The 26,403-nt window shown below is 32.0% G+C and overlaps 1 protein-coding gene and 1 long non-coding RNA gene across 3 annotated transcripts; one reads left to right on the top strand and one right to left on the bottom strand.

Annotated features, from left to right (window-relative positions):
* Positions 1-4,618: 4,618 nt before the first annotated feature.
* On the top strand, positions 4,619-10,169 carry LOC109815881 (Thioredoxin z). 2 transcript variants are annotated; one of them, XM_020380699.3, is made up of 4 exons: positions 4,626-4,947; positions 5,518-5,640; positions 9,259-9,339; positions 9,778-10,169. In XM_020380699.3, the coding sequence occupies exons 1-4, from the start codon at positions 4,639-4,641 to the stop codon at positions 9,892-9,894; spliced, it is 630 nt and encodes a 209-aa protein (XP_020236288.1). In that variant the 5' UTR covers positions 4,626-4,638; the 3' UTR covers positions 9,895-10,169. The 2 variants fall into 2 exon arrangements, with proteins under 2 accessions (XP_082921543.1, XP_020236288.1); XM_083065417.1 differs by lacking the exons at positions 9,259-9,339; positions 9,778-10,169 and adding an exon at positions 6,845-7,679 and having other exon boundaries at positions 4,619-4,947.
* An 8,964-nt stretch (positions 10,170-19,133) lies between these two features.
* On the bottom strand, positions 19,134-26,186 carry LOC145952589 (uncharacterized). The gene is made up of 3 exons (XR_014430042.1): positions 25,425-26,186; positions 20,371-24,455; positions 19,134-19,401 (listed from the first exon to the last, which is right to left on the bottom strand). It is a non-coding gene; the product is annotated as an uncharacterized LOC145952589 (long non-coding RNA).
* Positions 26,187-26,403: the final 217 nt, after the last annotated feature.

Genomic DNA, 26,403 nt, shown 5'->3' with positions numbered 1-26,403 from the left:
CCTTTGGGCAAAAGATATTTAAGACTCTAACAATCGCTAAATACCTCAAGCTTAGAATCATATAAGTAGTGTCTCCAAATCTTAATGTGATATCATAACTACTAACTCATAGATAAGGTAGTTTCTCTCATGAATTTTTAATTGCCTAGAAACACAAGCTACTACCTTTCCTTCTTGCATCAACAATGCATCCAAATTCATCTTATAAGTACTACTATATACCACAAAAGGCTTACTAAAATCCAATAATATTAACACTAGTCAATCTTGCCTTAAGAGTTGGAATTACTTTGATACTTACTATCCCACATAAAGACAATATTCCTCTCCTAGTGAATGTAGTTAAGGGCAATGCTATCTTAGAAATTTCTTCAATAAATCTCCAATAATAATAAGCTAACCTCATAAAACTCTTATCTCACTAACTGGCTTAGATATCTCCCCACTTAAACATAACTTCTACCTGAGACAGATCCATGTTTACCTCAACTGGAATTTACAAGAACTAGAAAACTTATCTCATACAATCAAAAAAATAAAATAAAATAAAATAAAAAAATAAATCAATCAATAAATAAAATAAAATAAGATAAAATAAAATAAAATAGTAATACTTAGATAACTTAACATAGAACCGTCTTGGATATATCTCCACCCTCAACTACAATATGATCATATCACACCCTAAGATCAATCTCACTAACCACACGACATTCACCAATTGATCCTTAAGGTCATCTATCCACATATTAACATACATGCATATTAAATCATATTAGAATACCTACTTTAAACCTTCAAATATACCATCCATAAGCATGTACATGAACAACCTTTACCACATAACATCATACAGCCTTAAACAACCTCTCAATCCACATGAAAACACCCCAAAACATCTTAACAAAATCATTTTTTATCCTTGCATTGCCTAACGATTCAAAAATATCATGACACCATACATATCCCTTCAACAACGATCAAAGAAAATGATACCTAGAGATTTATACTCATCCAAATGATCTCAAACCTATCTCAAAAGAAAGCTAAGAGAATAAGCTACAACTCCTACAAAGATATAAGATTCTAAAAAGATCATGTTCTTAGCTAAAAATTTCAAAAACCACAGTAGATATATTCAGCGCTAACAGCTAGACCTTTGATCACCAAAGTAGCTATAACTGGAGTTCTAGACCTCCGTTTTACCTGATTCCAGTTCCATTGAAAAGATAACGTCCAAGGCTACAACTTTTGTGAAGACCATAAAATCTAAATCTGTCAATACGGTACTCATACTGGCACAACAAAACTGCAGCGAAAATATCCTCTACACCAAACAACATTAGTGTATCAATATATCTAAGGCCACAAAAATACCTCAACCCTTCCAAACTCACACCTCAACTTCATATCAAAGTGTCCCACTACAAATCTAAACCAAACAACTCACATATTCAGTACAAAAGACTTAGAAAATAAAATTCACATACTACCTAAACCATAAAAGGTCAACATACAACCATCAAACTCTAGAAATCATCAACACTTCAATCTCTCCTTAAGAATACCAAAACTCCAATTCTCAACATACATCATCCTTGGATTCAATCGCTACAACTATAGCTTTCAAAAATTAATTCCACCAATCGTAAACTCTTAATACACTAAAAAAAATCAATGTCTTAACCAAAGCTAAGGCCTCAATAGTTCCTACAATATTAGCACAATATATCGTTTATCACTACTCGCACATATGCTTGCAACACAAGCGATATCACTCAACCACTACTTCTTACGTAAGCAAGAAGTATCAAACAAATAAGCAATTATAAGAATGAAGAAAAGCGGTCATAATGGTATTAGCTAACACTATCATGACTATCATTCCTCTAATTACAAAATAACTTAACAATATCAAACTCAACAATATCAACACAAGAAGAACATCATCATCATCAAAGCAAAACATCATCATAGTACACAACAAACAAGACACAGTCAGAGCACACAACAGAGTCGTGATAAGCACATAATACACACGGTCGATTGGATCGACCTGCTCTGATACCACTTAATGTGACACCCTCTACCCCAACATAAATATACAGTAATTATAAAAAATATAAAAGATTTCATCATTAAAAATCAAATTTCCAACCACGTAAGGGTAAAGAGTTCACATTCATAAACTTAATCCAAATAACATGCCGGTAAAATTACAAAGAAATAAAACTGAATTTTCTAAAATAATTTAATAAGAACATCTTTAAACTAATTATATTTATGTCCCGATGTCGCATGTCTTATCAGAGCAAAACCCAACATAGAAGCCTAAGCTTCATCACCAACATCCTCAGCCTCACTCTGGCTCAGTGTAGAAATATACGCCGAATAGCCAAACACAAACAAAATAAGTATAACATAGATAAATTAATAATAACATCACACTCATCCAAGACATAAACCATCACTTTATCATATAACATTAAGAATGCATATGCATGGACACGGACTACATATTATCATGCATGTGGCGCCAGTAAAACATCACATGACATATTGCCGCTAGCAATACACGAAGAGTAGTCTAGGAATACATGCCGGGTCACACTCTCTGCGCACTCTCACTAGAAGGATATACTACCAGAGTCTCGTCGGGATAGCTAAGCCGCGCAAGATACATCCCATGCACACAATGGGCGAACCTGGGACTTCCAAACCGAGCTATCCCCAAGGACTAATCCCCAAAGCTTTTACACTAGGGGGCCTTCTCTGGCGGTGTATTCCATATCGTACCCTTAAAACACTTATGCAAATGATGCATGTCATTGAAGACTCTATGCATTCTCATATCTCATTATCATTTCTCATGGTCATTTCACATCATATTTCATTATCACATTTCATATCTCATGTTTCAATCACATTTCACATTATCTCATCATATTCACAAGGCCTCCACAGAGCACTTTAATTTATATCAAAACTTTTATTTATAAAATTAAATACATATTTTTACATATCATCAAACAAGAAATATAATAGAGCAATTAGAAATCAAAACAGAAAATATTTATATTTTGCCTATTTCTCATAGGGTTTCCCATAGGAACCCATAGAGCACTCTAAATAATATCAAAACATATTTATTCTCAAAATTAATCACATACTTACACATCACATTCAACAAGGAATATAATAGAGCAATCAGAAATCAAAACAGAAAATCTTTATATTTTGCCTATTTCTCATAGGGTGTCCCATAGGAACCCATAGAGATCTCAAATCATATAATTAATTGCATATAAGAAAAATAATAAACAAAACAGATACAATTAGGAGAAACCCCTCATACATGAGCATACAAAAAAATACAGCAAACACAGGATTGAGGCCAATCCCACTACCCAGCATATATTCCCACACCTAGAGTAAGATTTCTCACTCCCCCTTACCTCGATAAGCAGGAGCTGAATCTTGTTGGTCGCCCCCTCTAGGTTCCCCTTCGTCTTCAGAGAGAGAAAGGAGGAAAAAGATAAGAAAATGAAGAAAATGAATTTTAAAGAGTGCAAAACGCTCTATTTATAGGCACCAGGCCGCGGCCAGAACGGCCCGTTCCGAATCCAGAACGGCCCGTTCCGAATCCGGAACGGCCCGTTCTGGGCACATAAAACATGTACAAAAATCTCTCCTAGAACGGCACGTTCCAAAACTAAAACGGTCCGTTCTGAGTCAACACTTTGTCCTTTAAAAACACATCCGAAACTGCCAGTTCCCAAAGTGGAACGGCCCGTTCCAGAACTACAAAAATCTAGGACTGTTAATTAATAAATAAATAATTAACATATATATATATATATATATATATATATATCAAATTAAAATAAAATATCAAAACAAATTAAAATAATTTTCATAAATATTTATTATTAAAAACCTTTAAAACTTCAATCAAACCCATTTAATTAATCAAAATAATTATAAGAAAATAATCTTCATAAACACAAAAATAAATAATAATTATTCATTGTATTAGTAGAAAAATTTGAGTTGTTAAAAAATTATATATATGCATCAGATTTTTTATTTAATATTTTTTCATCTATTTTTTTTTTAATCATTTATAGTTAATATTTATTTCTATTTAATTTCTAAAACATTAAATAACTCATTTTAAATAAAAAAAATTGAAACAAAAATATTGAAATTCATCTCATGTATCTCTCACCTTCATCGCGACAAATAAGATATTAAGTCAAATTATTTTACTTCGGCTAATCATTATATAAATAATAATATTTGATTTAAAAATTTTAATATATCATTGGTCCCATCTAATAGCAATGTAGATGTCATTTTCTATTTATTATTTTTAAACGTAAAAAAAATTCCAAAGTTTTAAAAGTTGAATTAAATTAAAGTTAATATTTTATGCTCAAGAAACGTTTGTTTTTATCTAATTTAGTTATGTTTTACAATCAGATATCTACTTGTTAAAAGAAATTATTAGTACAAAAGTTTATAAAAAAAGACCATCTTTAAAATAATAATAATAATAATATGGGTAAATATAGTTAAAAAAAATAGACTTCCGAATATGGTAGAACAGTCCAAGACAAATTGTATGGAAAATAAGATATGGTAAACCCCTGCACTCAAAACCCTCTTTCCATTCAACACTCTCCAAATTCCAAAGCAACGATGGCTCTCTTCCATTGCCATGCTTCTCACCACAGCATGGTCACTCTCTCAGCCTTCAATTCCAAGCCTTTTAGTGCTTCTCTACCTAACCCCTCTTCCTTGACTACTCATCAACACCCTTATCCTCTCACCACAACCACAACCACTCATCTTAACACCAATACCTCCCTTTCACTCTCCACACTTCCCAGAAAATTGCTCTGCAAGCCACCCCAAGGAAAATATGTCAGAGATGACTATCTTGTGGTATGCCACTTCAATTACTTCACTTTTTTATCATCTTGTTTCTGGGTCTCTGCTACTTTTTCCTCTTATGCCTCCTATGTTACAATTTTTCAATTTTCATGCTTCATCACCGTTTTATCTAGGTTTCAATAATTTTTTAAAATTTATTTTTTATATAATTATTCTATTTTGTACACCCGGTTAAGGCGTAAAAAAGTTAGAAGTTTTCAATGTAATGAAGGGCTTTGTGTTTTTGATAAAATATTTTGTTTTTTTTTGTAATAAAATCTTTTTTTTTTCATACTGAAAATGATTTTTTTTTTGTTTCCTTTTGGCTTCATACGGTATACTACATGTAAGAGTTCTAGAAATGAAGAAAGAACAAAAGTAGTTTTTTTTTTTTTTAGTTCAATTTCTTTTCACTGTTAATGTAAAAGTTTACAAAATAATAGTGATAGCTATAAAATTCAACAAATTTACCATACACTCAGTGTGTAAACTATTTACTCTTTTTTTGTTTTTAATTTTTCAATGAATTAAATGAAGTTTGATGACATAGTGATCCTGTTGTTTGTTATTTGGGATTTGCAGAAGAAGTTGTCAGCTCAGGAAATCCAGGAGCTTGTGAAGGGAGAAAGAAAAGTGCCTCTGATTATTGATTTCTACGCGACTTGGTGTGGACCATGCATCTTAATGGCACAAGAACTTGAAACGGTATGTGGTTTAATTCATGTGGAAAATGCTTAACCATGCAGTGAGGATGTGTTGTTGTGGATGTTTGTTTCAACTTTTAAGTGAGCACAATGTCTTTCTGATGTTTTAATTCAACCTTTACTTATATGATATATCATATCAGCCTCTAAGAAAGATGATAGTGTATAAGATGACCATTACGAGTCTTTAATTGTTTTTCAGATTGTGTTATGAAACAGATTGAATTTGATTCACCAAAAAATAGATTAATTTATGTATAACATTTGACAGAGATTTTCCCTATAACTAAAACAGGAAGCTGGTTTGCAAACTTGGAAATTCAATTAACAAAGTTTGCCTCAAATATTCGCAGAAACTAACAGTTATTGTAGTAATTGGATGCTGATGGAAGGTATAATGGCATGTCATATATGTTAGATTATTATATTTGTATAGATTTCATTCTATGTAATGACAAATTTCATCCAATATGACAATGAATTTGAAATTTTATTCATTTGCCATGCCCCCAAAAATTAGGTGTTTCCCATCTGTTGAACAGCATGTCTGGTTAAGTTGATCATAACAAATTATGATTTATCTATTACAACAGCATTTTTCTCATGTCAGAGTTTTCAGTTGGTTATGTTGGGTGATTGTCGTGATGTTTATCAATTTTCTTTGTGGATGAGGTCATGGTTAGCTGTTGCTTCACTTGCTTGTGTTCCAAATTATATGTAGTTTATTGTTGGTATTGGTAGTTGAAAACAAAAGAGTGAAAGATTTTGATCTTCACTTTTGTAGATGTTATGTGAAAAGTGGTTTTAAGATAATCTATTTCATTTGGATTGTCTAAAATAACCGGTTTTTATAATAAAATTACAAAAAATTGGTATGAAGTTAACTACAAAAAAAAAAAAAAAAGCAAGCTAGCTAGCTAGCTACATACGGAGGACGGTCCCACAGCATCTACTAACATCAAGGAATACCCCTGGGTGCTTTGTCAACCATCACCAGATGATCATGTGTCCTTACACCCATCTTGGCTAGGTAATCCATGCAATGGTTCCCCTCCCTACATGTATGGAACAGCTTACAGTCCCAGTCCTGCAACATGTAATCCTTGATGCATATCTTGTTCCCATAGTGATGATTGATAGTTACTCCTGTAAAAGTTGAATTGTATTCTTGGAATCTGAGTAGCAAACCACATGATGAAATCCAGGGTCCCAACAAATCTTCAGGCTGTGGTACAAAGCCTCAACTTTTGCATACAGGATATTTGAAGTCCCCATGCTCTTGCAATTTTTGATGGTGCTTCTTCCCACATTCACCGAAGTTCACCCTTGGCTTTTTCCATGATACTTTCCCACGGAGCAGATAGTGTGGTTGTTTGAATATTATCATCAATGTAAGCTTTTGAAATGTTGCGAGTCCATTCACGAACCTGACAGGCCATCAAGCTCACTGTGACTGTAAACAGAGCAGTCAAATATTGTAGTATTCCTTGAGCACCATGTGACCCATAGGACAATGATGCCATGCTGAGCAGTTTTGTCCAACGCCCATTGCAGCTAATTCATGGATGGATCTGAAGGAGGAACATGCGAGAGGCCAAGTACATGCCAAAGCTGGATCACCCTTGGGCCAAGGAGCAAGCTGTGAAGGATTGTTATAAATAGTAAAACCAACATTTTTTTTCTCTTATCAATCAGATTATAATCTTGAAAATAACTCATCCAAACATGCTTTACAGGGGAGTGTAGACTGATTAAAAATTCATATGCCTGAACTCATGATATTGTATTATATCTCATTTTTATTCTAATGTGATGGAAAATGCTCAAGGATCAGCTGCTTGTGGCTTCTCTATGTTGTTTATGTGGCTACCATATTTTCATTCCATCACAATTAATCTCTTAAGGTTGAAACTTTTTAAGGGAAAAATTACAAAGAAATTATTTGTGGACAAGCAATGTACTTAAGAACACTAAATATTCTGGGGCACTGGGCTACCAGAATTGATATTTTAATAAACCATCTTCATCGGCTTGTGTTTTTCCATGTGTACAGGCAATATAAGGTGTTTTCATGACTTCTAGTTCTTAGCATGTTCTTTAATATTTATTATTGTAGACGGTTGTATTAATACTAGATGCAGAAATTATGGTTGCATGCAAAGCAGCAAAACATGCTCAGATCTGGAGCTTGTGTCATATTATGGATTTATAGATTTTGAGGATGATGTTGATAATATCTTTGTAGATCCAGGCATGTTATTGAATGATATTTGAAGGAGATTGAACCTCTATGGTTTTTAACTGGTGATTAAGCATTTGATGTGTCTGAAATTAGGATGCATGAACCTTGGTTGGTTTATTTATGAACTTTAACGGCTTCGTCTTCCATTTTACTGTAGTAATTGTGTTGTATCTTTTATAAATATGCCTCTTCAGAATTCTAATGTCAGCCATTATGAAACTGTTTCTGCATCAAAATATGTTAAAGCTCTTAAAATTTATATCAGGGAAGATCAGAATTAGTTTCGCCTCATCTAATGATGTGTATTCAATAAAAAAAATTAATAGATTTAGGCTTAATTGCATTATTTGCCTTTAAAGTTACACAATCTTGCTATTTTTGCCACCAAATGATTTTTTTATGAATTGTCTCCCAATTTACTGTCACAAATTTTGTTCTCACCTACTTAAACTGTCACAATTAAGACGATATTACGCTAGTTATTCCTTTAAACTGCCAAAAAGTTGTCTTAATTGTGGCGGTTTAACTATGTGAGGGCAAAATTTGTAAGAATGTGTAACTTTGAGGACAAAACGTGCAATTAAGCCATAGATTCGTGCTTATTTATATCTTGTTCTTAACTTTAATATCCTAGACAGTAATAATTACAAGGATGGATGTGCCATCTACCTATTGGACCAATGCATTTATTGAAATTTTAATCTACAAGCAAGAATCACTGTGTAGTTTCATCCAAAATGAATGGGAGAGAGGGGGCAGAGGTAAAGAGCTGGAAGTCTTCATTCATTTGTCATTCAATTGATAGGTGATGTAATTTTGTAAAATGTTCTCCATATATAATAAATAATGTTACAAAGCATCGACTACAACTTTGGAACCAGTTTACATGCAAAGTATTTTTACGTATGTTCTATTGAATTTTAAATGACTGTTAGCTACGATTTGTATGATATTTATTAGCCAAGATTTAATATTTTATTTTACTTCCATCATTAGAAGATATATATTGATGAATTGAAGTCAAGGTACTAATTACATTCTGGTATTCATGTGGTACATTATGTTGGCTGCAATGGTTCATCTTCTTTTTGAATACATACATCTTCTGACTGGTAGAACCAAATCAAGTATCTGGGGATCTTGAATTTGTTCTATAACTGTTTGGTTTACTTTCCCTGAGAACTACCAATCATATTCATACTGACATTTTACTTAAAAAAGCTTTGCATACTTTGTCTTGTTTCCTTAATATTATAAGGATAGCATGTTTTAATTTATTGGCTGGTTCTTAATTCAGCGGTATTTCCTCATTGTATGTCTTGTTGAGTAGTTTATATGAAAGCTCAGAAATAACCACCCGTTTTTAAATCTGTACAGCTTGCAGTTGAGTACGAAAACAATGCAATGATTGTTAAGGTTGATACAGACGATGAGTATGAATTTGCACGGGACATGCAGGTAATGAATGAGCCAATTTTTGTTTACAATGTGTACATATACAAATGCTCGTTAGAGATCCATAAAAAATGTGATTTTTTATTGAAATGGCATGTGAACTTGTGGGATTATCCTCAAAAAACGGGGGGCAAGAAAACATGCAATATATCATGGGTCTAATCAGTGTTCTCATATTATAAATACTAATCCTGTTTGTTTATTCAGGATAATAACCATAATTGGTTAGATCTTGAATACCTGTTTTCTTTGTAGTATAGCTGACAAGAATCATTATTTTATTGGTGGTGTTTCAACTTCATGCCAAGATTAGACCATTAAAGGGACTATTAGCACCATTAAAGGGGACTATTAGCAACAGATCTAGACAAAGTTGATCATTTCGGTTGAAATTTGGATTGTGGCAGTTTCTAAAGAAAAGTTGAATTTGATATATTTCAGGTTCGAGGGTTGCCTACTGTGTTCTTTATTAGCCCTGACCCCAACAAAGATGCTATTCGAACTGAAGGACTTATCCCAATACAGATGATGAGGGACATTATTGACAAGGATATGTGAAACAATAAAGGGTTCTTATCACCTGACGTAGTTTGTGTTCCTGGATCCTGCAATATACTGTCTGGTGTAATGGTAGCCTATCCGGGACAGAATTGAAATGCTAACCGATTCATATGATTTTGGCTCTTGAAGGTTACAAATCTTATGATATTTATGTAAGCTTTGAGCTCGACATACTTTGCAGTGTATCACATGTGATGTCAAATGGAGTTTATAACACAATCATGTACGTGCCCCTCATTCATCAAAATATAAAATGCTTTTGAAATGGACAATCTGTGTGTTAGGTGGTGATTGAGTTGAGCTTACATGATTAAAATTATTATTCTGTCACCTTGCCAAGATGTTTAGGGTGCAATTGAATGTGACAAGTATGGTTCTAATATTCTGGGGTGTCTGGAAAAATTTATTTGCACTTATGAAAGTGGCTTACATTTAATAAATTTTTCAGGTGAGGTATTAAAATAAATTATTTTAACAAATTTATAATTAAATTCTTGTTTGATAATAATTTATTGGTTAAACTATTTACATTACTCTTCTTATAGCTGTTTCTATTTCAAGTTTCAATTTCTATATGAAAACATTAAGCTTTAGTAGTTGCACATATTTAAAAGTTAATTTTGGTCTATATTACTAATATTAAAGAATTTCTGGTGATATAAAACTGCTGCCTGTTACAACAAAACTGTGTAGGATTAAGATATACAGATTTTTCGAATTGAAACTAAAGCTTGAAATAGAGATAATTATAGACACTAAGTGATAATTTAATCTAATTTGTTGAACAATTATTCAATTAAGTTGTGTTAAAAGACAAATTCAATTAATTGGTAGTGGTTAGATTATTTATACTCATGTTGTAAGGAAATCTTTTTAAATAACAAAGAATTTCGTGTTCGATTTTTATTGGTTGTGATAACTTTTGATCCATTGACAATCACAATATCGTAAGTAAAATTAATCTAATCACAATAGTTAGTAAAATTAATCTAATCACAATAGTTTAGGAATGGTCGTGACAGAAATAAAAAAAAATCTTAAAAGACAAGGAAACAAGTGTTACCCCGAAAGGAAATTGACATGTTATTTCGTTCTAGTGTTATTCAATAGTTGTCGGATTTTGTGGATACATGAAGGAAACTTCATTGTACTATAAGTATGGGAGGGTCAAGCAGCCTCCACTGTTGAAAGATCTTGTATTCAAAGCTGGCGAATTGTCCATTGTATTGCAAGTGTAACCGACCACAACCAATGGGGACTCATGCTATGAGATGACTTCACTGTATCCTTCAAAGCATGCAAAAGGGGTATGTATTGGCTGCGGTTGACACAACAATTTTAAGTGGGTTTCATCAATTTCGAAGAAACACTCACAAAGTGATGTCACTCACTCTTCTAGATGAGATTAACCTTGTTACTGTGCTCGGTTAGGCGTTCAACAACAAAGGTTTAGCATCAATAGCATAATATTCTTGTTTCCTTTAATGAGAGAAATATTGAGCCATTATCTATCTAACCATGCTAATAGTTTTTCAGGCTAACTGCATATTATTGTAGATTTTAGAGTTAGATTTGAGATTAACCTTGTGATTTATTTACTTAACAAATAATCACTTCTGTTTTGCTTTCCAAATCTAAATCGACAGCCGAAGTTGTCATAACACTATATGTATGTTTTTGGTTGATTTAAATATGTTTTTATTGTTGGATAAATGACATATGCACAAGTAGAGGAATCTGAAATACCGAAAAAAATGTTAGCAAAATTCTTTACGAGACATGATTTAAATAAAATAATTCATTCTAATTAAAAAAAAATCTGGATCCCACCATCACACGTGCAAGGAGGGCAAATTAGTGGATTTGCATTATAACAAACCAAAGAGACTCATTTTCATGAGTGCAAGTCCTATACCATTTGTTCGCTTCTTTAAAAATATAAGAAACACTTTAATATATAAATATTCAAGATTTACAAAGTCAAAATAATGTGAGATTTCTTTTAAAATATACTCACATGACACACACATATGCAACATTTAATCTATAATATATATATATATATATATATATATATATATAAAGCGATATAGTTTGTTGTATATATTTCTTTGTTATTTTTATCTCATAACTATTCTCATATTACTCACTATTTTGTATTTTTATTTATTATTTTTCTTTTGGAGAAAGTGGAGGCAACCATGAGGAGTTGTGGAAGTGACACTGATTCAAACAACTTATTCTTTTATTTTAAAATATGTACAATTTTGTGCCTATTATATGTTAATACATACTATAAAAGAGATAAAATGGTGCACCTGTTTTTTATTTCCATTTTTAATAAATCATTAATTCCCAAGAAAAAAAAAATCTCTCTTAAATAACATCGATAACTACTTTTAAATTATTTTTCTTTAATTTTTTTAAATTAAAAAAAAATTTAAAAAACACAAAAGACATTTTTTCTTTACTGGTAACATATAAAAGGATACCGCTTTCAATAACTTTCATTTGGTTTCTATTTTTTATTAGACATTTTTACCCCTAATTCATACCACACATTTTATAATTTTTTTTCATGAGTTTTAAAATCACTCTGTTCATATAAAAAATAACTACCTATTTTTATTAATTTATATGATTACTTACTCTCAAATCTCGAATTTCAATTTTTTTTTCTTTTACGACCATCTCCTCCAAAAATCCTTCAAAATTAAATATCTTAAGGTATAAAGTGTCTCTTTCCCCTCCTAATTCATATAAAATGATTTTTGTCTATGTATTTTTATTATATCATTCTAAAATTTTAAATTATTATTTCTCATTCAAATAAAATAGTTTTTGTTTCTATTGATTTTCATTTATTTCGAATCCAAAATCCTTATTTTTTTACTCTTGACATTTATTTTTAGATAGATAAATAATATTTATTTTAAAAATATATTTTTTTAATAGATGTTATATACTAAAATACCACTATAGACATTAGCAAGAATAACTGATCCTGCATTACACTCTTACAATGTTAATGTCTTTAAAGTTGTGATAATTACAAATCAGACACATATTTAAAAAGCTAATAAATATCACTTTAGAGTACTATAAAAACAATAATATTAAATTCTATAAAATATTCTTTTTACAAAAGGCTAACATTAAAGTCACTCGTTTTATGAAAACTAAAAACATATTTTTTCTATGTTTTAAGGTTAGGCGTTTTCTGATCCAAAACGAAACATATGAAGAATGTCGTAATCATTCATATATTTCGCTTTCACCCTCTAGCAGCCTTGCGTCAACAATTCAAGTAAGCTTGGTCGGAGTATTTGATCACGTTTCAATTCTACTTTACTTCATTTTAGTTTACAGTTTTTCTCTCTCCACATTAACTTTTCTCGTGATTTTGATGGAAAAGAAGTAGACATCTACTAATGTTGAAACAAAAATACAGTGTATTGCGTGTGGAAAGGCTTCTTGCACTTGTACAATAGAATACATTGCATGTGTGTTTTTCAAATAAAAGTCAAACTCATTTTTATTTCAAAGTAATAACTTTGTTATTTTTAAATTTAATGCATTAAAAATGAAAATACGTGGGATGTATTATATTTATTTGTTTTTGACTTTCTTGTTCTATGACCTATCATAACTTTTTTTTTCTAGTTTAAATAAAATTTTGATGTCTTAATTTTATTTTAAGTTTTAATTTGATCACATAAATAATTTTGTTAAATTAAGTTGATCTTTCACGTGATAATCTGTGAGGATATCATGACATCTAAAATTAATATTATTAATGTAAAAATTTAAGAGCTAACCAATTTCACTAATAAAGACGTTTTAAGAGGTTAAAGTAAAACTTTTTAAACTTAAAGGTCGAATTGAAAAGTCGAATAGAAATAAGGGGGCCAAAATTTTATTTTAGTCTTTTTTATTTATCAAACAAAAGTTTTATTTTGTCTTTCTTGTTCTATAATCTATCACAACTTCTTTTTTTTAAAAAAAAAATTTAGTTTAAATATACCTTTGATCTCTTAATTTTATTTTAAGTTTCAATTTGGTCTCATAAATAATTTTGTTAGATTAAGTTGGTCCTTCCTTCAATTTAGTGACACGTGACAATATGTGAAGATATCATGGCATCTAAAATTAACACAGTTAGTATAAAAAGTTTAGAAATGACCAATTTGACTAATAAAAGATGTTTTAAGAGGCTAAAGTCAAGCTTTTTAAACTTAAAAGATCAAATTAAAATGTCAAATATAAATAAGGGGCCAAAATCTTATTTTAGCCTTTTTTTAATCAAACAAAGTTTTTTTTACACAAATTTTTATTTCAGTTTTGTATATTCAATATTTTGGAAATGATTATTTTTTTAGTAATAATTTTAGTTTTGTATATTCAAGGAAATGATCCTTCATTTCTTCCTTTCCTGTAACTGATCTGCTTGGCTAAGTTGAAGATTCAAGGCACCCAAAGCTGAGAATTTGAGTTGGTGGAAGTCGTACGACAACTCAGGGACTTCGAGTTTTCTTTCACTTCCTTTGATTTCGACCTTTAGAGATAAATGGAGCTTTGTGTTTTGATCAGTGTTGGATTGTGTTAGTTGTTGTTGTTCATTCTCATTAATGTTAGCCATTTGGGTTGAATTCCATGAGACTATGTTTTGTTTGAGTTTTGGGTCTTGGAGGTGTTTATAAGTGGATTGTAATTATAGGAAAAATCTTGGGTTTCGTGTTGTTTTTGGACTTGTTTTCGAGTTACATATATTGCATAAATGTTGAGTTACTTGTTGCATGTTGCTTTTTGGTTGCATTTTTGGTGGATTGGGCAAATCAAGTTTTTGCCTAAGTGCAAAAATTGTCATCACCTCAGGCACACCTTCATGGCACTAGGCATAGCTCGAAGTCGAGGATTCCTAGTCTCTTAATGTTGGGCATAGGATTGGTGATGTTGGACGTGAAGAGAGAGAATTGTCTTTGACTTGATCATGTAGGACACTAAGTTGAATGGTGTTGGTTGTGAGAAGAAAGAATCGTCTCTACCTAAATTGATGTCAAGTACCAATGGAGTGATGTTGGGCGTGAATTAGGTAAAGGCATTTTGCCTAGTTAGGGTCGGACATAGGTTTTACCATGCTAGACGTGAGAGAGTGGGAGTCTCTACCATAATCATGTTGGGCACAGACAATTTGGCGTTGCATGAGTGAGACAGGAAGTCCCATGTCTTACTGGCGTCGAACACCCATGGGATAGTGACAAGCATAAGTTGTGTGACTTCTATGTGATATTTTAAGTTGTCTAATAGTTGAAGAATGATGATTAAGTTGTATTATGATAACTCACTATGTTTAAGTCGATATACTACATAATGATTTTTATGTTGCTAAGTTGTGAGTTAATAGATGATTAAGTTGTGAAGTTGTATGATACTATAGTTGATTGAATTGTTACGCTATTAGACATGTGATGTAGATACATGTCTTTGTTAAGATACATCAAAACTAGAGGAAAGTAAAAGTTGTTTTAGAAATTAAAATATTTCATTGTGTGAATATAAGTTGTGGTGCTCCAAGAGCCCAAGTTGAGAATTCTTCAACAAGTTGGCTTCTAAATAGGTAGTTGTTTTAAGTTGTCCCTTCTAGGTTTTATATGGAAATCGCTTATGGGGAAGATTGAGACATGCATGTATAAAGTGACCAATCGAGTGAGGTACAAGGTTGGGGACTTAATCTCTAATTGAGTACTAGAAAGACATAGTATTTGGAGGGTAGTTAGGGGGTTAATCCCATAGGAGGCTTAGTGTTATAGGTTAATGTCGTGGTAGACTCATACCTAAACTGTTTTACCTTGACAGTAGTACTATATTTTGTAGTTTAAGTGATGAAATATGGGAAATCAAATTTAAGTTGTATACCTAGCACTCTTTGAAGCCTAACATTATCTATAGTTGACTGGTTGTGATAGATTAGACGTTGTGGTTCGGTAGAGTCTAGCCACTTAAATTACTCACATCTGTTATAAGAGATCTCCGTAGTTGATATGCATGACGATGCATTAGATGTTTATTGTTATTTATGTTGAGCATGTTGATTGAGTTGTCATTGATAAGTTGTGTTGTGTACTAAGTTATATGTGTTGTATTAATGATAAGTTGAAGTTGTGTTGTGAGATAATTGTTATCATTTATGTTGTTATGTTGTCCCTTAATATTGATGTTTTATGTTGATTCTTTTCACAAGCTTACTTTTTTTTATCCTTGTAGTTGGAACAATAATGATTGTACTTAGTATGAGAGTAGGACAAAATTAACAAGTTTACTTGAATGGTTGGTGGTGAGTCATGTTGGTGATGACTCTTTCGTTGATGCTACTTTGATGTAGCATGGTCCTTATATAGACCCTTGATCGGAGACTAAGAGTTACTTTGTGTATAGTTATATAGATGATGTAGATTTTTGTGTATAGGGTGTATATATATACATGTATAAATTGCATCTATAGTTTGCATGAATGACTAAGTAACTATTGCATTAGTACTCTAAGATAGTTGAATGTTTTTTGGCATTCTGTTTACATAGTGACTGAACTATAATAAGTGTAGTGTGACCTGTCAAATTGTTACAAAAGGGGAAGGGAGGAGGAAATCCTACTAAAAGTGATCAACCAAATTTTCTAATAGAGATTAGTCATCAATAAAATTGATAGAAACTTCATATTAATAACATAATTACTATAAAATTAAAAATCAGAATATTGTATCAATTGAGTACAAAGTCTCTTTATCATAAGATTTGAACAAAGTGTGAGTTATTATTATTCATTTTATACTAAGTTTGATTATAATAAATAGTTAAAATATTTTTTTTTATAATTTTATTTTCTTTATATTTTAGTTTGTATAATTCAAAGAGTTAATCACCTATACACTGTTAGTGTAAAATTTTTTTACACTGACAACCAATTATATCTTTTAATAGTGCCATATCATTTACTTATTTAATGAACTAAAAATAAAATAAAATAAATTAAAAAATATGATTGGTTTATGAAACCAATCATATACCTAATTCAAAATAGATCTTTTAGTTTCTATACCTATTTCTTTAGTCTCTATACTTATATTTTTCAATCTTTTTAAATTTTTATAATTTAAAATAAATTTTTTTAATCCTTAAATTTATAATTCTTTTACTCCTTCTAATCTCTGTTAATTTTTTTGTAACATTATTTTTTGTGTAACTATTTCTTTCATATTGACATAAAAAAATATATTAATTTCGTATTTTTAAAATTATAAAAATTAAATATTTTTATTTTAAAATAAAGAAAAAATTACGGATTTCTAAATATAGAGAGAGAAGAATACAATCTACGATAGTTGTAATTATTTGGAAAAGAGTAAAATATAACCAAACATTCTATCCCATGTAAGATCAATTCATCCTTTACAATTTCTTATTTTTACATTCGTTCTTACAAGTACAACAAATTAAACATGACAAATTGGCAATAAAGTATTCCGGACGAATTATCATTATTTTGAACCCCTTTTTCACGATAATGTATATGACAATGACATGGGGTGGCCATGGTTCAAGCACCCAGTCGCTGGAACGTTAAGATCACAAAAGTGGTCAAAATTTATTTTTAAATTAACTCCAAATAAAGTATGCATGTGTTAATTAATTATTTAAACCAAACAAAAAAAAAAAAAGAAATTTCCGTGTCTATGCCGCAATACAATGAATCCTTCTTTCTATTTCTGCTTTTACAATTGAACCCTTTCGTATCAACATCGTACCTTAAAAAAAAAAAAAAAAACTAAAGCAAAATGTGGCAGCGACCCACGCGTGTTGTGGCTAGGAGGCGTAAACGACGGCGTTTCCTTCGGAGGGCGAGAAGGCGAGGAGCATGAGCGCGGCCATGATCCCGACGGGGAAGAAGAGAAGGACGAGGGGCGGCGGCGGAAGCGGCGGCAGCATGAGAGGGAGGACCACCATGGAGGCGGCCAGCGCCGCCAGAACGAGACCGGACACTACGCTGAAACAACGCACCATGATGCCGAGGTTGGTCCGAGGATCATGTTCCTCTCCGGAGGGCAGAAGCGTAATTAAGTGGAATGCGGGTAGCGTTTGGGTTTGGAAGTAAATTAGGGAGAGCGGTGGAGCGGTGTGAGGGTGTATTTATAAGTGGTGTGGCGCGCGGTGCATTGGATTGGGTCTCCCTGTGGCAAGTGGTGTGGGACCCACCCAGACAGGGTTTGGTTAAGTTAAATTTGATTTTGTGTGGTTAAGTTAGGTTAGGAGAATCGGGTGAAGGCTACGAATCTGTGGAATCAGAACAACGGATCCCAATATATATACACTGTTGATACGTTTCTCCTACTTTTTACTATTCTTTATTGCGCTGCCTCTCAACTTGCCTACTCTCTTTTTCTTCACTACCACCAATAGTAATAATTAGACATGTTAAAATGGGTTTCATTGAGCTAATATGGTTTATCACGGATTCGAGTCAAGTTAGCTTAAAAAAAATTAAAAATTTTAATATGGGTCAATTTTAAACTCGATTCACTAACAATCCGGCTCACCTGGATTGAATCTGTGATGAGTCGGGCTAGCCTATCAACTCGTAAATAAAAAAAATTAAAAGAAAATATAATAATTATTGGGTCATGGTGCAGCCCAACATAAGACAATAATAATTTAATGTTAGATTGTGATTTGTAATTTTTATGATTTTGAATTGTATTTGAAGTTTAAGATGACTTTGGATTATATTTGAAGTTTAAGATGATTTTGGATTATATTTATCTATTTAAGATTATTTAGATTTGATTTGATTTAAAATTATCATTTAATGTTCGGGATGAATGATTCATTTATGGATGTCTTAATTAAGAATATCAAATTTTTAAAATAAGTTTAAATTTTTTGGGCTTTAGTTGTATATTTAAAATAAAAATGAAAAAAATTAATTTTTTTTAAAGTGAGCCAACCTGTTTAACCTACCAACCTGTGGTGGGCCAGGTCGGGCTCGATTTTTTTGAGTTCACTTATAAATGAGCTGGATTGGGTTGGCCTACCGAATGGTCAACCTGTTGTGGGCCGGGCTAGGCCGGACCGGGTGACCCGTGTGACACCCTCTACCCCAACATAATTACTTAATAAGCATTAACTATATAAAAAAAAATATATTAGAGTGATAATAAATATCATAAGGTAGAAGATGCACATTCGTAATTAACATTTATACCAAACTCAAGAAGTCATAATAAAACAAAGATTATAAATTAATCCCAGTAAAGGTGGCAGTGCCTCCTAGTTAGGAATCAATTTATAATCTTTTTTATATCATACAAATATATTTAAATTTCAAAAGAAGGAAAATAAAACATTATTATCCCAGAAAGAAGCCTAGCTAAGCCCAATGTCACATCCTATCAGAGCATGCCCACTTAAGCCTCTAGACTTCATTACCAACATCCTCATGATTAAGATTACCTGCAACATAAATTTAAACATATACAAGAATAACAAGAGGAGTGAGAAACTTCTCACTTAGTTGCAGGTATAGAAATAAAAGTTAAATAGCACACACACATACAATATAATCAATATCATATATATATATAAATGTACATTTATAAATCATGCAATGATTTTATTGACTCGACTCACAAAATGCATGCATGTGGCGCCATACGGAAGTTTCAGAATTTATCACTGGTGACCCAAAGGTACACCTATCACTGGTGTTCATACACCTCGTTAGCATGTTACATCACTGGTGTCCCGAAGGCACACCTATCACTGGTGTTCATACACCTTGTTAGCATCACTGGTATGCGGCCTCAGCGGCACACCTGGAATAATATATGCATATGATGCATGTCATACATTCATAGACTCAACATTTAGCATATTACACATATAAGATTCATATTTCATAATTATGATTTATTTTATTAATCTAACTTTAATAGTCCAACGGTCCAATGGTCCAATCAGTCCAATAGTCCAACGGTCCAATAGTTCAACAGTTCAATGGTCCATTCATGGATCATAGGTCACAAGTCATGAGTACATATTTCATACAGTCATATCCTCATAGGTCCGCACAGGTCTCATATATACTTCATATACTCAAGTCATAATAAGATCTTCATAAGTTCGTATAGGTATTTTTATTTTAAAACTTATTCATTTTTAACATCAATTACATATTTATTAATTAATAGGAGGCTTAGCCTTCCATATCTTTATTAATAAACAATTTATTTATTTTTCTTTTATAAAAATAGTATAGTTATTATTTACTACAGACAAGAAATCAAGTAATATAAAAAGCAAAGCACATTAATAACAATATTTCATACAAACAACAGACATAAGATCGGGAGCCAATCTACAAACAACTATTTAACGATTACTCCCACACCCCCAAGCGAGGTTTCCCACTCCCCCCCTTACCTAGATATACAGAAATTTGGGCAGAATCTCGCTAAAACTTAGAGCAGAACTTCTTCCCCTAGGCTCCTTCAGTCTAAGCAGAACGTAGAGAGAAAAATTACAAGAGAAGAGAAATGAGAAGTGTTTTAGGGAGGTTCTGAAATGAAGAATTGAGGGGCTATTTATAGCCTTCAAAAGACATTAAAATATAAGGAAATTAGGTTTAGTGGATGAGTTAGTGGTGATGGTGGATGGTTAGTGGAGTTTAGTGGACACGTCCTTTGGCACTCCCATTTTGACCTTCTAGACGACTTAATTTGGTCACGAGGTCTTCATGAAAGTTGTAGCTTAGGATGTTATCTTTTCAATCGTTTTGGAATCACCGAAAAAGGAGATCTATAACTCCAGATATGACTGTTTTAGTGAACAGGGGTCAGGCTGCCAGCGTGAGTTAAATATGTTGCGGTTTTTAGAATATTCAACATGGTAGATGAAGGAATTTGAAAATGGTTTCTTCATAAAAGTTATAGTATTTTATCTTAGCTTTCCATTGATATAAAGTTTGTATCATTTGGACAACCACAGACCGAGTTATGCCCCAAAAACCGAGGCTTGCCAGTCAGCCCAGCGAAAACGATTTTAACAAAAAGAAAGTTTACAACTATCTAATTAAGCCCAACAATATACATATGTTTCTAAAGCCTATAATTAAGCATAAATGGAGTGTGAATTAGCTACAATTGAAGTAAAATATAATCACCAAATTATGACTAAATAATAATAATAATAATAATAGTAATAATAACCATTTTGAAAACTGGGATGTTACAATACTTCCCCCCTTTTAAGAAATTCGTCCTCGAATTTTTGAAACGAAGAGGTTTGATTATGACTCGTTCAAGATTCTCCTTAAATTTCCTTGGAAAATCCACAACAGAGTCTAGACATATTATTTCACTTCCAAACAGGAACATCTAAAGGCTACAAAAGTCCTAAAAGGCTTCTGATGTTCTGTCTCATACTTATACCATACTAAATATAAATACATAATATCCTCTATTCCTCTCTTTACTTAAGGCCACCACGCTTCCGCTGCGCCACTCTGATGCACCTTAGTAGCTCTTAAAACTCCCTTTAAGATCATCTTCCTAAATTCAAGATTACTAGGCTATAGATCCTATCATTGAACCCCAAAATACCATCAACTTCTACTCATAAAGGGCTATTTATACCTCTACCAATCTTCTCCACTTGGTTCACTAGAAAAGATTCTAATCTCATCCATTAATTCACTAGTTATTTTCAACCATAGTCAATTCAATGTTCCTAAAGGTAGTCTCACACATCAATCATAAGTCCCTAAATTCTCCAATCAAATCCAATCCTTAAATATATTAGTGATCATCGTAATCAAGGCATCTGTCATAATATTGATATTACTTCTATGATCATCTGTAAAGATCAAGCACCTAAGCATGTTATACATATCAAATCACTAATTTTACTGCTCCATCTTCAACCAATTCAAACCCCTATCCATCACCTTATTCTATAGTCTCATATCTTGTTACCAATATGAATCAACTAATTGTATTTCTCCAATTTATCTCAATGATCCACTTGTTACTCGAGTCACACCTAGTTTTTTTACCACTAGGAGTAATCTCACAAGTCAGACTTAAATCCCTAAAAAGATCCTTCTTTCTAATCATAAGGAAAAATATAAAGGTTTCCTACTCAAAACATTGGTTACCACAATGGCTTTGGCCAAATAACCAGTAAGATCAAAATCTTATTCCTTAAAAATTTCTAACTATCTCTTTTGGTCAATAGATATTTAAAACTCTTATGATCGCTAAATACCTCAAGCTTAGAATCATATAGGTAATGTCTTCAAATCAAGGTCATGGGTAAGGTAATTCCTTCTCATAAATTCTCAATTTTCTAGAATCATAAGCTACTTATCTGTTCCTTCTTGCATCCACACTCTATCCAATCTTATCTTAGAAACATAACTATGTTCCACAAAAGACTTACTAAAATCTAGTAGTATTAACACTAGTCAATCTTGCCTTAAGAGTTGGAACTACTCTCATACTTACTATCCCACATAAAGACAATACTCCTCTTAGTGAATGTAGTTAAGGGCAAAGCTATCTTAGAAATTCCTTCAATAAATCTCCAATAATAATAAGCTAACATCATAAAACTCTTATCTTCACTAATTGGCTTAGATATCTCCCCACTTAAATACAACTTCTACCTAAGACATATCCATGTTTACCTTAACTAGAATTTACAAGAACTAGAAAACTTATCTTATACAATAAAAATAATAAATAAATCAATCAATCAATCAATAAATAAGATAAAATAAAATAGTAATACTTAACATACAACCGTCTTGAATATATCTCCACCTTCAACTACAATATGATCATATCACACCCTAAGATCAATCTCACTAACCACACGACATTCACCAATTGATCCCTAAGGTAATCTATCCACATATCAACATACATGCTTACTAAATCATATTAGAATACCATCTTTAAACCTTCAAATATACCATCGATAAGCATGTACATGAACAAACTTTATCACATAGCATTATACAACCTTTAAACAACCTCTCAATCCTTATGCAAACACCCCAAAACAAAATCAATTCTTATCCTTGCATTGCCTAACGATTCAAAAATATCATGAAACCATACATATCCCTTCAACAATGTTTAAAGAAAATGATACCTAGAGAGTTATACTTATTCAAATGATCTCAAACCTATCTCAAAATAAAGATAAGAGAATAAGCTACAACTCCTACGAAGACATAGAATTCTAAAAAGATCATCTTCTTAGCTACAAATTTCAAAAACCGCAGCAGATATATTCAGCGCTTATAACTAGACCTTTGATCACCAAAGTAGCTATAACTAGAGTTCTATACCTCCGTTTTACCTGATTCCAGTTCCATTAGAAAGATAACGTCCAAAGCTACTACTTTTGTGAAGACCATAAAATCTGATTCTGTCAATATGATACTCATACAGGCACAACAAAATTTTAACGAAAATAATCCCCATATTATACAGCAATAGTGTACTAACATTTCACAAAATACCTCAACCATTCCAAACTCACTCCTTTCCACCTTAAACTCATATTCAAGCTTTCCATTACAATCCTAGACCAAAACAGCTCACATATTTAATGCAAAGGACTTAGAGAATAATATTCACATATTGCCTAAACCATAAAAGTTAACATGAAGCACCAATACTCAAGGAACGTTTCAACCTCTCATCAAAATATCAAAACTCCAATTCTCAGATACAACCTCCTTGGATTCAATCGCTACTACTATAGATTCCTAAATTTCATTAATCGTAAACTTTTGACAAATTAATGTCTCTCCTAATTCTAAGGTCTCAATAGGCTTTATCCGTACTATTGGTACATAAGCTCACCATACGAGTGATACTACTCAACCACTACTTCTTACGTAAGCAAGAAGTATCAAACAAATAAGCAATTATGAAAAGAGCAATCAAAAATAGCATCATCAAATTATATCATGTCTATCAAACAAATCCTGAGAACACAATGCACACAACATAATCAATCATCATATTAGCACATCAATCAACTCATCACATTATTAATCTACCAAACAAGCATAGTAGACTCATAACTCACGGTCGATTAGATCGACTTGCTCTGATACCACTAGACGTGACACCCTCTACCCCAACATAATTACTTAATAAGCATTAACTATATAAAAAAAAATATATTAGAGTGATAATAAATATCATAAGGTAGAAGATGCACATTCGTAATTAACATTTATACCAAACTCAAGAAGTCATAATAAAACAAAGATTATAAATTAATCCCAGTAAAGGTGGCAGTGCCTCCTAGTTAGGAATCAATTTATAATCTTTTTTATATCATACAAATATATTTAAATTTCAAAAGAAGGAAAATAAAACATTATTATCCCAGAAAGAAGCCTAGCTAAGCCCAATGTCACATCCTATCAGAGCATGCCCACTTAAGCCTCTAGACTTCATTACCAACATCCTCATGATTAAGATTACCTGCAACATAAATTTAAACATATACAAGAATAACAAGAGGAGTGAGAAACTTCTCACTTAGTTGCAGGTATAGAAATAAAAGTTAAATAGCACACACACATACAATATAATCAATATCATATATATATATAAATGTACATTTATAAATCATGCAATGATTTTATTGACTCGACTCACAAAATGCATGCATGTGGCGCCATACGGAAGTTTCAGAATTTATCACTGGTGACCCAAAGGTACACCTATCACTGGTGTTCATACACCTCGTTAGCATGTTACATCACTGGTGTCCCGAAGGCACACCTATCACTGGTGTTCATACACCTTGTTAGCATCACTGGTATGCGGCCTCAGCGGCACACCTGGAATAATATATGCATATGATGCATGTCATACATTCATAGACTCAACATTTAGCATATTACACATATAAGATTCATATTTCATAATTATGATTTATTTTATTAATCTAACTTTAATAGTCCAACGGTCCAATGGTCCAATCAGTCCAATAGTCCAACGGTCCAATAGTTCAACAGTTCAATGGTCCATTCATGGATCATAGGTCACAAGTCATGAGTACATATTTCATACAGTCATATCCTCATAGGTCCGCACAGGTCTCATATATACTTCATATACTCAAGTCATAATAAGATCTTCATAAGTTCGTATAGGTATTTTTATTTTAAAACTTATTCATTTTTAACATCAATTACATATTTATTAATTAATAGGAGGCTTAGCCTTCCATATCTTTATTAATAAACAATTTATTTATTTTTCTTTTATAAAAATAGTATAGTTATTATTTACTACAGACAAGAAATCAAGTAATATAAAAAGCAAAGCACATTAATAACAATATTTCATACAAACAACAGACATAAGATCGGGAGCCAATCTACAAACAACTATTTAACGATTACTCCCACACCCCCAAGCGAGGTTTCCCACTCCCCCCCTTACCTGGATATACAGAAATTTGGGCAGAATCTCGCTAAAACTTAGAGCAGAACTTCTTCCCCTAGGCTCCTTCAGTCTAAGCAGAACGTAGAGAGAAAAATTACAAGAGAAGAGAAATGAGAAGTGTTTTAGGGAGGTTCTGAAATGAAGAATTGAGGGGCTATTTATAGCCTTCAAAAGACATTAAAATATAAGGAAATTAGGTTTAGTGGATGAGTTAGTGGTGGTAGTGGAGGAGTTAGTGGTGATGGTGGATGGTTAGTGGAGTTTAGTGGACACGTCCTTTGGCACTCCCATTTTGACCTTCTAGACGACTTAATTTGGTCACGAGGTCTTCATGAAAGTTGTAGCTTAGGATGTTATCTTTTCAATCGTTTTGGAATCACCGAAAAAGGAGATCTATAACTCCAGATATGACTGTTTTAGTGAACAGGGGTCAGGCTGCCAGCGTGAGTTAAATATGTTGCGGTTTTTAGAATATTCAACATGGTAGATGAAGGAATTTGAAAATGGTTTCTTCATAAAAGTTATAGTATTTTATCGTAGCTTTCCATTGATATAAAGTTTGTATCATTTGGACAACCACAGACCGAGTTATGCCCCAAAAACCGAGGCTTGCCAGTCAGCCCAGCGAAAACGATTTTAACAAAAAGAAAGTTTACAACTATCTAATTAAGCCCAACAATATACATATGTTTCTAAAGCCTATAATTAAGCATAAATGGAGTGTGAATTAGCTACAATTGAAGTAAAATATAATCACCAAATTATGACTAAATAATAATAATAATAATAATAGTAATAATAACCATTTTGAAAACTGGGATGTTACAACCCGTTTTGACAGCTCTAGTAATAATTGAATTGTGAAGATGAGTAATTAAGTTTGTTGTTGTTAACTAATTTTATTTTGACAATATTAATTATGAATAATAATATTTAAGAATAAAGTTAGTGATTGATTAAAAGTATAAAAAAATAT

Source organism: Cajanus cajan, chromosome 10 (genome assembly GCF_000230855.2).
Source record: "Cajanus cajan strain Asha chromosome 10, NIPB_CcT2T_4, whole genome shotgun sequence".
NCBI classification, from domain to species: Eukaryota; Viridiplantae; Streptophyta; class Magnoliopsida; order Fabales; family Fabaceae; genus Cajanus; species Cajanus cajan.
The sequence above is the reverse complement of the archived record's forward strand: the minus strand, read 5'-3'. Positions and strand labels throughout refer to the sequence as shown.

Excerpts from the sequence above, each read along its gene's own strand:
- LOC109815881 (XM_020380699.3), top strand. The coding sequence starts at position 4,639 with ATGGTAAACCCCTGCACTCAAAACCCTCTTTCCATTCAACACTCTCCA. Across the intron at positions 4,948-5,517 it reads TCAGAGATGACTATCTTGTG|AAGAAGTTGTCAGCTCAGGA; the intron begins GTATGCCACTTC and ends TGGGATTTGCAG. Across the intron at positions 9,340-9,777 it reads AATTTGCACGGGACATGCAG|GTTCGAGGGTTGCCTACTGT; the intron begins GTAATGAATGAG and ends GATATATTTCAG.